The sequence below is a fragment of the Carassius auratus genome, chromosome 31 (assembly GCF_003368295.1).
Source record: "Carassius auratus strain Wakin chromosome 31, ASM336829v1, whole genome shotgun sequence".
NCBI lineage: Eukaryota > Metazoa > Chordata > Actinopteri > Cypriniformes > Cyprinidae > Carassius > Carassius auratus.
Genome location: NC_039273.1, coordinates 1,385,214 through 1,400,083, shown reverse-complemented (window position 1 = coordinate 1,400,083; position 14,870 = coordinate 1,385,214). Strand labels below are relative to the sequence as shown.

Here is a 14,870-nt window from a genome sequence, read left to right as displayed (position 1 = left end):
GTTTTAAATTCATTTTAAATGTCAGTTTTTAAATCATTTTCAAAGTTTTAAAATTGCTTGTTTTATTTTTGTTCTTCATGATTATTTTACTTTCTTTTATGTAAAGCACTTTGAATTACCATTGTGTTCGAAATGTGCTATATAAATAAACTTACCTTGCCTTATTGAAACAAAAACCTATTTCAGAGTGTGCTGGAGGCACTCGTTCCCCTTTGAGTGATGCCACAAAATGAAATCATAAACTTTGTACACATTTTGTGCAAGCATTGAGAAAGGGTGTTGCCCGTCGCCTCATGTCAAGGACTTTGTGACAACAGTGTTGGCATTAATTCATAATCATGATGATGTGCAAAGATTAACATGGAAGAAAGAATTTTCCATGCCCTTGAATGTTTGGAGACTAAACCTTAAATGAGTTCATGACTTCTTAGAAAGCCCATATTGCAATGTTTCAAAGTCGGATGATGCAAGAAATGGGTTTGACTTAAAACCACAGGGGACCACGTTCAGTTCAGTGTTACTTAACATTTCATTATAGTTTATGAAATTTATTAGTGCAAGCATCTTTATATCAATGCATATATGGTATTAACTGTAAATTACTGATAGTATTTCAAATAATAATTCAAAATATAGACTTAATTAATACCATTAAGTAAATGTAACTAAAACTAAGTGTCAGCTAAAAATATTAAATATAATTTCAAGTAACTGAATTAAAACGTAAATAAATAAAGAAAAATAGTACATGAAAACAAGTAACAACAACTTAAATGTTGCCTTGGCAGCTAACTAAATATGACTAAAGAATTTCAAAACATAGACATTACCATTTTATTGTATTAAGTACATGTGTAAAAAAAAATTCAGGACAACAATAAAAAACGTTCACATAGCTTCCTATAAATAAAGAAATAAAACCGTTTGTTATTTCATTTCACAGAATTAACGCCTCTCTACAAATGGCTGCGTGGTCTCGACGTCTTCCACTGTGGACCCGCGCATGCGCATTAACCGCGTCCGAGTGCCCGATACAAGATGGCGGAGTCGGTGGGGAGGGAGAGGAGGAGGCGGGTCCGAATTGACTAGTGCAAAGCCTATAGAGGACTCCGATCAAACCTCTCCAAGGTAAGGACTTCAGTCATCTAAGAGCAGCATGAGACATATATGCGTGTGGCGGAATGCACGGGGCACAATAACACCCCCGCGGTTGCTGCATACGCGCACAGTACACGTTATAAACAGGCGTTATAATGCGCAGTGAGCGCGGCGCCCAGTACACCAGAGCGCGCGCCATCTTGACGACCGTTTCCACGAAGCAAAAGTGCGCGCCTAAAATTAGTGCTCGGAACGGTCGAAGTTTGCTGGGGTTTAAACTCAATAAAAGAGCACTTTTACACACTATACTAATGGCCCGGTGCATCCCCGTCCTTTCCGTGCCCAATTAAAGCCGGATGCTCCGCCACTCGGTATTATTTATCCTCTCTTTCCCGCACACTGGCTCGCGCTGCCGTAGCTCTTTGTTAAATGTTGTTCTCCTCCTCCTTCGGGTTTGTTTTCGGGCGGCTCGATCTGCGCATGCGCGCCCTTCTTTCGCTCATTTGTGCTCTTATTAACGACGATAAACGCCGTAAACATTCGCATAAAACATATACATGATGTGTGGTATGAAACATGGGTTTACTAAACTAAAAACCCACTGAAATACTGTGCTATTTTTATCAGATATCGTTCCCGTGCCCGCGTTACCGCCATAGTACTTTTTGTAGTTTTTTTTTTTTGAGGAAAAACACTGTGTTCCAGTCTTTTCTCAGATTGAAGTATTTTTTTTTTCTTTCAACATATAAACGCGTGCTTGCGTTATACCATAATACCATTTCTTTACATTTACCATAGTTATACAATGATGCCATTTCTTTACTTTTACCATAGTAATACCATGGTATTCTTAAAAGTTCCTCACAGTAACCATGTGAGGAACATGTAACGTTACCATGTTTGTGTACACACGTGTGGTATTACCATCACTTTACCATGATACTGAATTATTACCTTTTGATAACATGCCTAATATGTTGGAAATCCCATACAAAATAATAATAATAATAATGGTAAGTAAAAGCTTTTTGCAAAATAATTTTAGTCAATATTGTTATAACAGTAACATTTAAATTGCAGAATTGTTTTAACAGAAATTTACAATAAAAACCTTCAGTGCATAAAGTTTCAGAGCACTGATCATGGATCAAATAATTAATGTTTTGAAATGTATACCATGGCACTGTATAATTACCGTATCCATGTATTGTTTTAGTGTTTTGCAAAGTTATGGCTCAGTCATGAATTCAATTGTTTGAATTTTTTTTTTTATTATTCTATAGGTGAATGTTTAACAAATGAATGATCCAAAGATTCACTTTCATTATTGCGTTTAAGTTTCGTTGTTTTCCTGCAAATTTCTTCCGTAACATTTACCTCAGCTGACTGAACGGCATAGTCCATAAACATTTTTTTATCATCATTTTTTACTCAACTATTTAATTGATTGCAGTCATTTGCTTTAGTCTCTATTTTATTTGTATGTTCACAACTAAAATAAATTTTTGGATTAATACGTATAATTGAATTAAATCAACCGTAAATGTACTGTATTGATTTTGATTTGTCCCCGATACGCCGTGAAAATATTCCTGTGACCTATTGAAATCTATATATAAACTTTAATTTAGTGCTGTCAAACGATTAATCGCAACGAAAATACGTTTTTGTTTACATAATATATGAGCGTATACTGTGCAGATTTATTATGCATATACAAACATGTATGCATAATTAAGAAAAATATGTAATGTTTATATACTAAATATATTTATATACCATATAACTATATAAATGCATATACATTTTCAAAATATATACTGTATGCATGTGTATTTATATGTTCATGATAAATAAACACAGTACACAAATATTTATTATGAAAACAAAAACATTGTTTGACAGCGCTACTTTAATTTTCTGTAAGCTTAGGATGTGAAGTTTCAGTTATTTAAGCATATTTTACATTTAGAGTTCATAAGACTTTCCTGTTTATTTCTCTCAGGTTTGCAATGATTTAATTTGGTAAAAATGCAAACTTTTTTATCTGAAGAAGGGACAAATGAGGAGCTATGACGAGTGAAAACCACGCAACAATAAAGACAGACTCGCCGATGGTCATGTCGCCCACCGGGTCCACGTCACAGACGGCTCCCTTCTCACCCTCGACCAGCAAACCCATCCAAGAGCTGCCAGGTATGTCTCTGTGAGGCTTTAGATGAACCACGTGACTCTCTGCGCTCCTCGTCTGATTGTTAGTTTGTCTTTCAGATGAGCTGATTCAGGCTGGATGGTCAAAGTGTTGGAGTAAGAGGGAGAATCGGCCGTATTACTTCAACCGTTTCACAAACCAGTCGCTGTGGGAGATGCCTGTCCTGGGCCAGCATGATGTCATTGTGAGAGCAGGCTTCAGAGCATTTTACACTGAATATGAAATCCTGTGTCAGTTTTATTTAGTATTATTCATACAGTGGCATGCGAAAGTTTGGGAACCCTTTGCAGAATCTTTGAAAATGTGAATAATTTTAACAAAATAAGAGAGATCATACTAAATGCATGTTATTTTTTATTTAGTACTGTCCTGAGAAAGATATTGTACATAAAAGAAGTTTACAGTCCACAACACACAAAAAAAAAAAAAATGCTGAAATTATTCAAATAACCCCATTCAAAAGTTTGGGAACCCTTGGATGATCCACGACTGTCTCTCTGTATCTGTATGCTGTATATATGCCACTGTATGCTATTATAGTATTTATTAGTATTTTACATATACATATATATATACTCACATATATTCATTTTAATTTTAGTAGTTGCATTGTTATGTGCTTTTTGGGTTTATTTTTAGAGTAAGGATTTCATATACATGCATCTGTGTTATTTTAGTATTATTTTTATTCTATGTAGTTTTATTCACATTTGGAGTTATATTTTGTTGTTATATATTCATATTTAAACTTTAGTCATTGCATTGTGTTATGTGCTTCTGGGTTTTGTTTATACAGCTTATATTTGGATAATACTTCCTGTATCAGTGCGATTTAGATACTATTATAGTATTCTATTAAATTTTGAGTTGGCTTTTGTTTTTATATTTTATATTTTATATTTTTATATTTTATAGTTGTTTCAATAATAGTTTGTAGTTCTTAATAGTTTTTGATTTTTAAAAAATATTTATTTTTACCTTTCATACGTGTTAATTTCAGTTTTAATACTACATTTAGTACTTAACATGTTTTTTTTTTTTTGTTCTCATTTGTCATCCAAGAATATTTGATTTTATTCCAATTACCAAAAACGATTTAGTCCAAAAATAATCAAAACCGAAAATCAGAAGCTCTAACCGACTTAACTTTGGGTTCAGTAAAGAAAACACTAAACAATACGAAATCAAATGTAAACACTGTTTCAGCGATAGGGGCCGTTCACATAAAATGTGTTTTTCCATAAATAATAATTTTCCAAAAATAATGAGGGGAAGGTCACATGCAATAGTGATCCTGAGTAAGGTTTACATCTATGACGTAATGAGCACACAGAATACACAGCCTGCTGATCCATGAGCAGTAATCAGTAGTGTTCTGTTTACAGTTTTGCACATGGCAATGTTTAAAATATTTGTTTACAGGAGATGCATGTTTTTTTTGTTTTTGTTTTACTTTTCACTTTGCATTATATAAATTAATATTTATTTACAAGAGCTACAAGTTATGTCCTACTTTTCACATGGCAATATTTCAGGTGATTATTTTTTAATTTGCAAAAAATGAAAAATGACTTCTTATTTTTCACTAGACGTTTTCATTTCAAACAATGTTTGCTTTGATTTCGGTTGTTTCAAATATTCAGTAAATGACCGTAAAGAGTTTGTGTTTCCTTCAAAAAAATTTTTTTTAAAAAGATAAGAAATGCACTTTTTCATTAGGAAAAAAAATCCCAGCTTTAATAGTTATGCATGTTTACAGTACAAAACCATTTCACTAAACTATGAAGGCATAAAAAAAAAAAAAAAAAACAGCAAGCAAACAAAATAATCATTTATAACTCGTAATCAAGGTGATTTTGATTTTAGGTCCTATCGTCCAGCCCTAATAACAACAATGTCCTGTTGTTTTAGTCGGATCCTCTGGGCTTGAACGCGGCTCCAGCGTCTGGCGAGACGACGAGCGACGCAGCTCAGGGCAACGGTCAGCGTAAAAGACATCCGTCGGAGGACACTCAAGCAGGCCCAAACAGTTTCAAGAGGCCAAAGGTCTGTTTTCTTCCAAATAGCTTATTTGAAGCTTATAAAAAATATCTATTTATTAGTGTTTAGTCATATTTTAGTGAATCATTTTTCTTATTCCTGTATGATTTCAGGTTGAGATTCCAGTCACTCCAACCACTCCCACTGTCCCGATTTCTCCGAGCACGCCAGGAGTCAAACCCTGGGTGAACGCCACAGATGATAAACAAGGCTCGACCAGCGTCCCTGCACCGGCTCCGTACCGGCCCTCTGTGTGAGCATGGGCTCCTCGTTTATCAGTCAGATTGGCTAAAAGCATCAACTAAATGGTTAAATGTAAAAGTGATTTCAGGTATCCTGACAGCGGTTCATCTCTGCAGACATGACGTGTCTGAACTGGTCTGTGTGTTTCAGGGTGTACTGGGACCTGGACATTCAGACTAACGCTGTGATCCGCGAGCGAGCCCCAGCAGACCACCTCCCTCCACACCCTGAGATCGAGATACAGAGAGCTCAACTCACCACCAAACTACGACAGCACTACCACGAGCTGTGCGCTCAGCGTGAGGGTATGAGCACACCGCTGCCTTCACATCTGACTCAACATGTTCCCATAAAAATGCTTTACATTCTACATGTGCAAGATTATTAATATTAATGGCAATGCAACAAAAACGGCTTAGTATAGCTATTCTGTTATGAAACAGCTGAGCAACAGAAAATGTAGTGAAGTTAGTAGCTTTGTTACTCAAAGTTTAATAATCCCAGCACTAGCTCATCTCCATTTTTATAGACAGTTCCAGTCTGGGTTAATGGCTTATGAGTGCACTAGGCTACTACCTTACTGTAAAGAGTAATTTCTTAGTACTTCCTATGATAAGCGAGCATACTAAATCACAGAATATTTAAGTTGCAATCTCTTACTGCAACGTAAATTATTTTACATACTACTAATATACTTACAACTGTAAGTTTTTGGTACTGTTCTGTAACAAAAAAGTGCAATCTTACAACTGTTAATTTGCATCAACCTCTGAATGAAACTACAACACTGTTAGTAGCCTAGAGAGAAGGGGGTGTTGGGGGAATCACCTTTTTTTCTCTATTTCATCAAACCGCAGTTTTCGCAAGTTCTCGCAATATAAATTGGCTCCACTGTCATGTAACAAATCGGGAAACCCCTTCAGGCGTTCTTTTGCGCTTATTTTTGTTGGTGAATAAGAAAGATTTGCGCGCTTCAAGTTTCACCCTGGTTTCAATGCGGGGTTTGCAGATGATGTTTACGTCATGTAATTACGTCACTTCATAAGGTTCCCATGGCAATAGGGGGAAATGGCGCTTTACTTGTGTGAATCAACAAACAGAACTAACAATTATTGCTAAATGTGTGACTGAATCATATAATAAATTAATTAATAATATTGATAGTTCATCGTCTAGCTGACTACGTCTTGTATTATTATTATTTTTTTTTCTAAAATCCTGTCAAATGTGCACAAACAACTAGCTACTACTAAATATTGTAGAAACATAATTTTCTGTAAAGTTGCTTTGTAACGATTTGTTTTGTAAAAAGCGCTATACAAATAAACTTGAAATTGAAATTGAAGTAAACACAACATTTTTCAACTTTCTGCTAATATATATGTGAGTTTTCTGCAACGAAAATAGCGATAAATATGCGGCCTTTGGCTGATTATGCATTAAATCAGGCGATCGCATAATCACGTTTTTCTGGAGGGACTTTTCTGCAAAGTTACAGTAAGGAAAATGCAGCTCAGGTGTGTCTCTTAATATGTATACAAGTCTGGAGTCAGTAGGATTAGAATTTTTTTTTTTTTAAGAAATTAATAATTCCATTCATTAAGTCAAAAGTGACAGGAAATATTTTTTTTTTGTGTTCTAAATTATTTAAAAAAAAAGTAAAGGTTTTCACAAAAATGTTGGTAACAATAGGAACTGTTTCTTGAGCAGCAAATCAGAATATTAGAATGATTTCTGAATGAAATCCTCTGACACCGAAGAATATATTTGTAAAAGTTATTTTAAATTGTAATATTTCACAATTTTGCTGTTTTTACAGTATTTTTGATTAAATAAATGCACCCTTTGTGAGCAGAACACCCTGAACTTTTAAATGCTAGAAATTTAATTTATAGATTACTGTTTGGAAATAGTTGGTAGAAATGATTGACTGACTGTTTTCAGGCATAGAGCCCCCACGGGAATCATTCAACCGCTGGCTTTTGGAGAGAAAGTTGGTGGATAAAGGTCTGGATCCGCTCTTGCCCAGCGAGTGCAACCCGGTCATTTCCCCATCCATGTTCAGAGAGATCATGAACGACATCCCCATCAGGTTCTTGAACATCCATGTTCAAGTTTCTCATTGTTATGCATCTATACATTATAAATCTCTTACGTCTTTGCAACACATTTCAGGCTCTCTCGAATCAAATACAAGGAAGAGGCCAGGAAACTCTTGTTTAAATATTCAGAGGCGGCCAAGAAAATGATTGACTCCAGGTAATTATTCATGTCAGTTACTAAGATTTCTGAGACCAACATGAACGTTGTGTTAAAATGTATTTCCCGTTTGCACAGAAATGCAACTCCTGACAGTCGGAAGGTGGTGAAGTGGAACGTGGAGGACACGATGAACTGGTTGAGAAGAGACCATTCTGCAAGCAAGGAGGACTACATGGTACATTCTCAGTCGTGTTGCTCTGAGCTGCCAACGTAGCCAGCATTTCAAGGCATCATATGCATGACTGTAGGGGTGTAATGATTAATCAATATGGATCGATAGATTGATATGATGTCTGACGATACGATGCATTAATGGCACATGTAAAATATCGATATATGTAATAGAAATAGGCAGCTTATTTGCCAATGTCTACATTTTCACATAATGTCCGTCTATGCATTACCACCAAGGGTGCATTCTCGTTCAAATTCACGGATAACTAATTTGAGCTATCTTCGGCTTTTTTGTGCATGGATCAATAAATACATAATTACATAAAAATGCACATTTTGGGGAATATCCTATTAAACACAGTCGGTTCGGCATATGTCTTAACGTTAACAGTTCAGAAAGAAAAGGCATGTGTTTATTAAATCTGTGCTTGGTTCTTAAAGTGAAATCAAACTAATAATAAATCTAATGCTGTCAAAAAAAAAATACAAGTGTAAATAACAAAGATTAAATAACCTTTGTAACATTAAAATTGATTAATCTATATTCAGTTTTAAACAGTGAAGACTATGCAGTTATCTACATTTGATTATTAAATTTCTTTAGCGTACCTTAAAATTTATTTTAGACTGAGCTGAAAAAAGCAGTTTATTTAACTGTTTTTAAGTTGATTGAACTTGGGTCTTTGTTGTATTGGATTTATTTCCTGCTGTTGCTTGTAATTTGGTTACCTGTAGAAAATATTTTTGGCACTGAGCCGATAATAGCAACCAGAATTGTTTGTCCAATTGTTTATTTTCTTTATTATATAAAAAAATAAGGCTTAATTGTTGTTGTTGTTGTGAATCTCCCAATTGAGGTACACAATGTGAAAATGTCAGATTAATGTTCATGTTATATATTTTGGTTGCATTTGTGAGTTAATAAAAATGTAGATATATAACATCAATATATCAATTGATTTACTTCTGTATCGAATCGTAATCGTATCGTATAGAATTTTTTTGAGGTATTGGTAAATATCGTTTTGTTGGGTATGATAATCGATATCGTATCGTATCGTATCGTATCCATCTGATTTACACCCCTACGTGACTGTAATCTGATCTATCCTCAGGATCGACTCGAGCACTTACGAAAGCAGTGCGGCCCTCACGTGGCGTCCGTGGCGAAGGACTCCGTTGAGGGCATCTGTTCGAAAATCTACCACATTTCTGCAGAATATGTGCGCAGGATCCGCCAGGCGCACCTCACTCTCCTTAAAGACTGCAACATCTCAGGTAGACATTGGAGACGTCCATGAATAAATGAGGGTTTTATTGTTGGACCAAAGTCAGCCAAATCTAAAAATAGGATTAGTTTTTTTTTGGCACTGGTGCTAACTTCAGTCTTGGTTTGACTTTAGAGCCTTTCTGATTTATTCTTCTTGCTTTAAAGTGGATGGCACCGAGTCGACGGAGGTCCAGGACCGGTTGGTGTACTGTTATCCTGTCAGACTCTCCATCCCTTCTCCTCCTCAGCCGCGCGTTGAGCTGCACTTCGAGAATGACGTGGCCTGTCTGCGGTATAAAGGGGAAATGGTGAAGGTCAACCGCGGTCATTTCAGTAAACTGGTGTGTACATGCTAAGACGAGTTCAGAACAGATTAAGGTTGGATACATTGGGTTCTTATTTTGTTGGCTCTGGCACAAACAGGAACTCTTGTATCGGTACAGCTGTATTGATGACCCAAGGTTTGAAAAGTTCCTGTCTCGTGTTTGGTGCCTTATCAAAAGATACCAGGTAATACTCTAATTACAGTCATTGGTAACCAACCAGGAGACCGAATGCAACATTAATGAGTGTTTCCGCCCCCCATAGGTGATGTTTGGCTCCGGTGTGAACGAGGGGTCTGGTCTGCAGGGGGCGCTGCCTGTTCCCATCTTTGAGGCTCTGAACAAACAATTTGGAGTGACATTTGAGTGCTTTGCTTCTCCTCTAAACTGCTATTTCAAACAGTTCTGCTCTGCATTTCCAGACATTGACGGCTTCTTTGGATCACGAGGGTATATGCATGTGTTCTTTTGTCAATGATGTGAATTTGATGGTTTTGATACAATACCATGTTGATATATGTGTGTGTAATTTGATCCTAACATCCTCGCACCACTACTGTTTTACAAAAGCAAGCATGGTTTCTATCAGAGAGGTTAATTTGCTATATTGGATCTCTTTCCTCAGGCCGTTCCTCAGCTTCTCTCCCGCCAGCGGCTCATTTGAGGCCAACCCTCCGTTCTGTGAGGAGCTCATGGATGCCATGGTGACACACTTTGAGGTGTGTGACTCTTAACGTCCTCCCAAAGTCATTAGATTAGAATATCTTTACATAAAAATCCTCTCTCCATCTTTCTCAGGATCTTCTGGAACGCTCCAGCGAGCCGCTGTCCTTCATCATCTTTGTGCCCGAGTGGCGTGACCCGCCGACCCCTGCCCTGACACGGATGGAGGCCAGCCGCTTCCGCAGGCACCAGATGATCGTGCCTCCCTTCGAGCACGAGTACCGCAGCGGCTCGCAGCACATCTGCAAAAGGTCAGACATCTGTTGTACATGTCCTTGTACATGTTGCTTTAGTTCCTCATTCACTGCACAAGTAAAACCAAAAGTGCAGTCGTTTTGTAAGGTTTAAAGGAGTAATTGACCTCAGATATGAAAATTGGCTGAAAATGTATTGAACTTTAGGCCATCCTGAGGATGCAAATGAGTTTGTTTCTTCATCAGAGCAGACTTGGAGAAAAGTAGCATTATGATACTTGCTCACCAAAGGATGCTCTAAGGTGAATGGGTGCCGTCAGAATGCGAGTCCAAATAGCTAATTAAAAACATCACAATAAAATAAAATAAAATTAAATTAAATTCATGCATTTAGCAGACACTTTTATCCAAAGCGACTTACAGTGCATTCAGGCTATCAATTTTTACATATCATGTGTTCCCGGGGAATCGAACTCCCAACCTTGCGCTTGTTTGCTTGCTAGCGCAGTGCTCTACCAGTTAACTACAGGAACACAACAATAATCCACACAACTCCACCATTTAATGTCTTGTGAAAAGCTGCATATTTTTTATGTAAGTTTTAAACTTTAAATCACTACTTCCGGCTATAATGTGAGTCCTTTCTCCATAATATTGCATTCTCCAGTTAAAAAGTCGTCTCGTCTGAATCAGGAGAGAAATATGCACCGATCAAACACATATATTATATGTGAAAACAGTCCAAAACGGTTGTAAACAAATATGTGGTATGTAATTGATGGACTGGAGTGGTGTGGATTATTGTGATGTTTTTATCAGCTGTTTGGAGTCTCATTCTGACGGCACCCATTCACTACAGAGCATCCATTGGTGAGCGAGTGATGCAATGCTACATTTCTCCAAATCTGTTTAATTCCTGTCCAAATCCTTACTTTTGGATACACTGAGAGGTTAATTTTTGGGTGAACTGTTCCTTTAACCCATGTTTTACTCCCACGACTCATGTTTCTATCCTCTGTGTCTCTCAGAGAAGAGATATACTACAAGTCTGTCCATGGAACAGCAGTCATTTTCCTCCAAAACAACGCTGGCTTTAGCAAATGGGAGCCCACCACGGAGAGAATCCAGGAGTTCCTGGCAGCGTATAAGATCTCCGGCCATTCGTTGCCCTCACCTGGTCCTTCTTCCACCAGTACAGGAGACAAAGACTCCAAACCAGTTCAGGAGCACTTGGCTACGAGTCAAGACAACAGCAGTCCTGTTGACAAGACTGCAGCAGACACAACAGACATTTAGACCGCGGCGCTGGGCGTGTGGCCACGTGTATGTATGTATGTCCATTGGAAAGAGTCTATGATTGTTTGAGAGGTTTAACATTGGGATGTTGGGTTTAGATGGGCACTGGGCATCTAAATGTTCAGGCGAGAAGAAGAAAGACTGACTCACATTTGTTTACTTTCATTATTTAATATTATTTGTTTTAGGTTTTTGAGTTACGTTATCATAATTGTTGGGTTTTATATCAGTGTACTGATAGTTTGGTCACTTTTTAGATGTCTTTTTTTTAAAAAGATGATAAATGTAGTCCCGTATATCTTATTCTTTCTTCTTTTTTTACCTTTTTAGGGTGAATCTCAGTGAAATGTCATATTTCACAACAGAAATATCTTGCAGAAAGCCTTTTAAACTCTTCACTAGTATTTTTTCAACAATGAAGCAAGTTTTATAGTGGTAAATGGTGATTAAACTTACTACATTTTCATTTGTTATACAGTATTTACTGAAAAGTTACTATTACAATGATTCTTAAAAGATAAAATCTGAATAAATTAAACACAATTCAACTTAATTGTATTGGGTTATCTTAACCACTCAGATATATTTAGCATTACTGTAGTACAATTTTTTTTTTTTTTGCAATATGGTATTAAAAAATACATTAAAAAAAAATAGTCTTCAAATAGGTTTCATCTTTCATGCAAAATAAAACGGCATATTTCTTTGTTGATTTTGTGTTGGAATAAGACGAGCTTTATGATATTCACTATTCACATCATGACATGCATCAGCGTCAGGGCTTCTTGAAGTAGTCGTCGATTCCCATTCATAGGCGTTCCTTTCTGAGTCGAGAGGTCACGTTTGGTTACTTCATGTCTGAATATATACTGAACGTAAAAAGGTCAGATATATTTATAATCTAGTTTCCACCCAGTCATCCACCTGCAGTGAAAGCGAGTCCTTTTTCTTTTCTTCTTAAAATATTGTACAGAACTCAATAACAAATCGGAAATTGTGTACATTGATTGCGTTCTTAGTTTCTGTGCAGCACAAGCCTGTGTGAACCTCAAGTCCTTATCAATTCTAGCATTTAGTCCTAGCAACTGGAAAAAGCAAAGTGAAATGTCTTATTAGTTATGAAAGCCTTATTCCAACCATTTTTGGTGTGTTATTGCGAATGAATTAGCTCGTCAATATAGCATAGGCCGCTTGTTTTTCTCCAGTGAGTCTACGTCTGATTTCGGGTGTTTTATAATTGAGAGTAATGACATCTGGAAATTAAAATGAAGCAGTAAATGAGTGGCTTATTCTTCCATTGTTGTCCAGTTATTAAAATTGGTAGCTATTGCCTCGATTTCAGTTTTGTGTGTATGAGAAAAAAAGTTTAAAAGACTTTAAAAGTTTAAAATTGTACAAATTTGTTTACATGATATTGGTTTAAATTGTATCACTGGGCAGCGTTTTGAATGTACATTTTTATAAGGAGAAACGTTATCGATGGATTTGTTACTACAATTGGACTTTAAATGTTGCAATTTTTAACACTACAATGGTGGATCTTTATTTTTTGTTGGGTTTTGTAGGAATTAATATAGTCTACTATCATTTTATTAAGCCAATCACTTCCATCTGTAAGAAATGATAGGTTTGTTTGGTTGTTTTTATGCAGTGGACTACATTGTCTTGTAGCCAAACTTGGGAAATGGCCTTTATTTTAAGTTTAAAAGCATTCCAGTGGTTTGACGTGTAATGTTACCCATCTTGCCATTTATAAAATCCAATATAACCGTTGGTTGTATTTCTTAATCCCAGAGTGGATCACCAGCAGAACTGTAGATGTTGTACAGAACATGGCTATGACATTTGTTGCTTTCCTACACGGCTGTTGTTCGTTTATTTGGAAAAAATACGGAAGATGTATTTTTCACCATGCTTTTTTTTTTTTTTTTTTTTGCTGGTTTTAATTTAACATTTTGGTTCTAAATGACAGTTTATGAATTGTAGAATTTATGAAATAGTTGTTTTAAAATAAACCAAAGTGTCATGAAAAGAGGAGGAATTTTATCTAGTATCTTAAAGTAGAGTCGTGTATGAAGTGTAACCAGCAAAAACATCCATTTATACATAACTTTATTTTTATAATTCTCTTTAGTTCTTTGTTTTCTTACAAAGGTATGTTTGGGTTTTTATTTTGCATGACCTGATATTTTTCATTACAAAAAATATATATATATATAAATTGTACAGATCTGTATTGTTTAATTAGTCTTACGCTTAGGCTTTAACAGATTTGTATTTATCAGTCATGTTGATTGATTTATATTTGGTCACCATTGCGTTTGTTGATTCAGTGTCCTCTAAAATGCCATGAATGTCTCCCTGTTATATTATTCTGATAAAGACAGAGATTCAGTGAATGTAAATATGTCTTGTGCTTATGTTTCTTCTACCTGTATATTATCAGTGTTGTAGCATTTCCCATCACCTAAAGTGGTATAAAGGTTTTCATCTGAATCCGAAAAGCTCTCAGTAAAATATTGAAATCACGCACCCATCTCTGGCATTTATTATTATATTTATTGTTCATACAAACCGGATTCCAAAAAAGTTGGGACACTGTAGAAATTGTGAATAAAAACAGAATGCAATGATGTGGAAGTTTCAAATTTCAATATTTTATTCAGAATACAACATAGATGAAATATCAAATTTTTAAACTAGGGGGGGGGGGGTATCATTTTAAGGGAAATGGCATCCCCTCTTTTTATAATGGTCTACAAACGTCTGGGGACTGAGGAGACAAGTTGCTTAGGAAGTTTAGGAATGGGAATTTTGTCCCATTCTTGTCTAATACTGGCTTCTAGTGCATCTTCCTCTTTATGATGCACCAAATGTTTTCTATGGGTGAAAGATCTGGACTGCAGGCTGGTCATTTCAGTACCCGGATCCTTCTTCTACACAGCCATGATGTTGTAATCGATGCAGTTTGTGGTCTGGGATTGTCATGATGGAAAATGCAAGGTCTTCCCTGACAGGGACGACGTCTGGATGGG

At 36.2% G+C, this 14,870-nt stretch overlaps 1 protein-coding gene across 2 annotated transcripts; it reads left to right on the top strand.

Annotated features, from left to right (window-relative positions):
* The first annotated feature begins 815 nt into the window (after positions 1 to 815).
* Positions 816 to 14,365, top strand: LOC113050159 (phosphorylated CTD-interacting factor 1-like). Of its 2 annotated transcripts, none has more exons than XM_026212887.1 (16): positions 816 to 1,128; positions 3,152 to 3,294; positions 3,370 to 3,494; positions 5,222 to 5,356; positions 5,464 to 5,603; positions 5,744 to 5,898; positions 7,538 to 7,685; positions 7,769 to 7,852; positions 7,931 to 8,030; positions 9,145 to 9,307; positions 9,465 to 9,640; positions 9,723 to 9,809; positions 9,888 to 10,072; positions 10,248 to 10,341; positions 10,421 to 10,596; positions 11,568 to 14,365. In XM_026212887.1, the coding sequence occupies exons 2-16, from the start codon at positions 3,171 to 3,173 to the stop codon at positions 11,833 to 11,835; spliced, it is 2,160 nt and encodes a 719-aa protein (XP_026068672.1). In that variant the 5' UTR covers positions 816 to 1,128; positions 3,152 to 3,170; the 3' UTR covers positions 11,836 to 14,365. The 2 variants fall into 2 exon arrangements, with proteins under 2 accessions (XP_026068672.1, XP_026068673.1); XM_026212888.1 differs by having other exon boundaries at positions 3,104 to 3,294.
* The last annotated feature ends 505 nt before the right edge of the window (positions 14,366 to 14,870 follow it).

What these genes read in the sequence shown, in the direction of transcription:
- LOC113050159 (XM_026212887.1), top strand. Translation starts at nt 3,171, where the DNA reads ATGACGAGTGAAAACCACGCAACAATAAAGACAGACTCGCCGATGGTC. An exon ending in TGGGCCAGCATGATGTCATT is followed by an intron (nt 3,495 to 5,221) that starts GTGAGAGCAGGC and finishes CTGTTGTTTTAG; the next exon opens with TCGGATCCTCTGGGCTTGAA. An exon ending in GGCTTCTTTGGATCACGAGG is followed by an intron (nt 10,073 to 10,247) that starts GTATATGCATGT and finishes CTCTTTCCTCAG; the next exon opens with GCCGTTCCTCAGCTTCTCTC.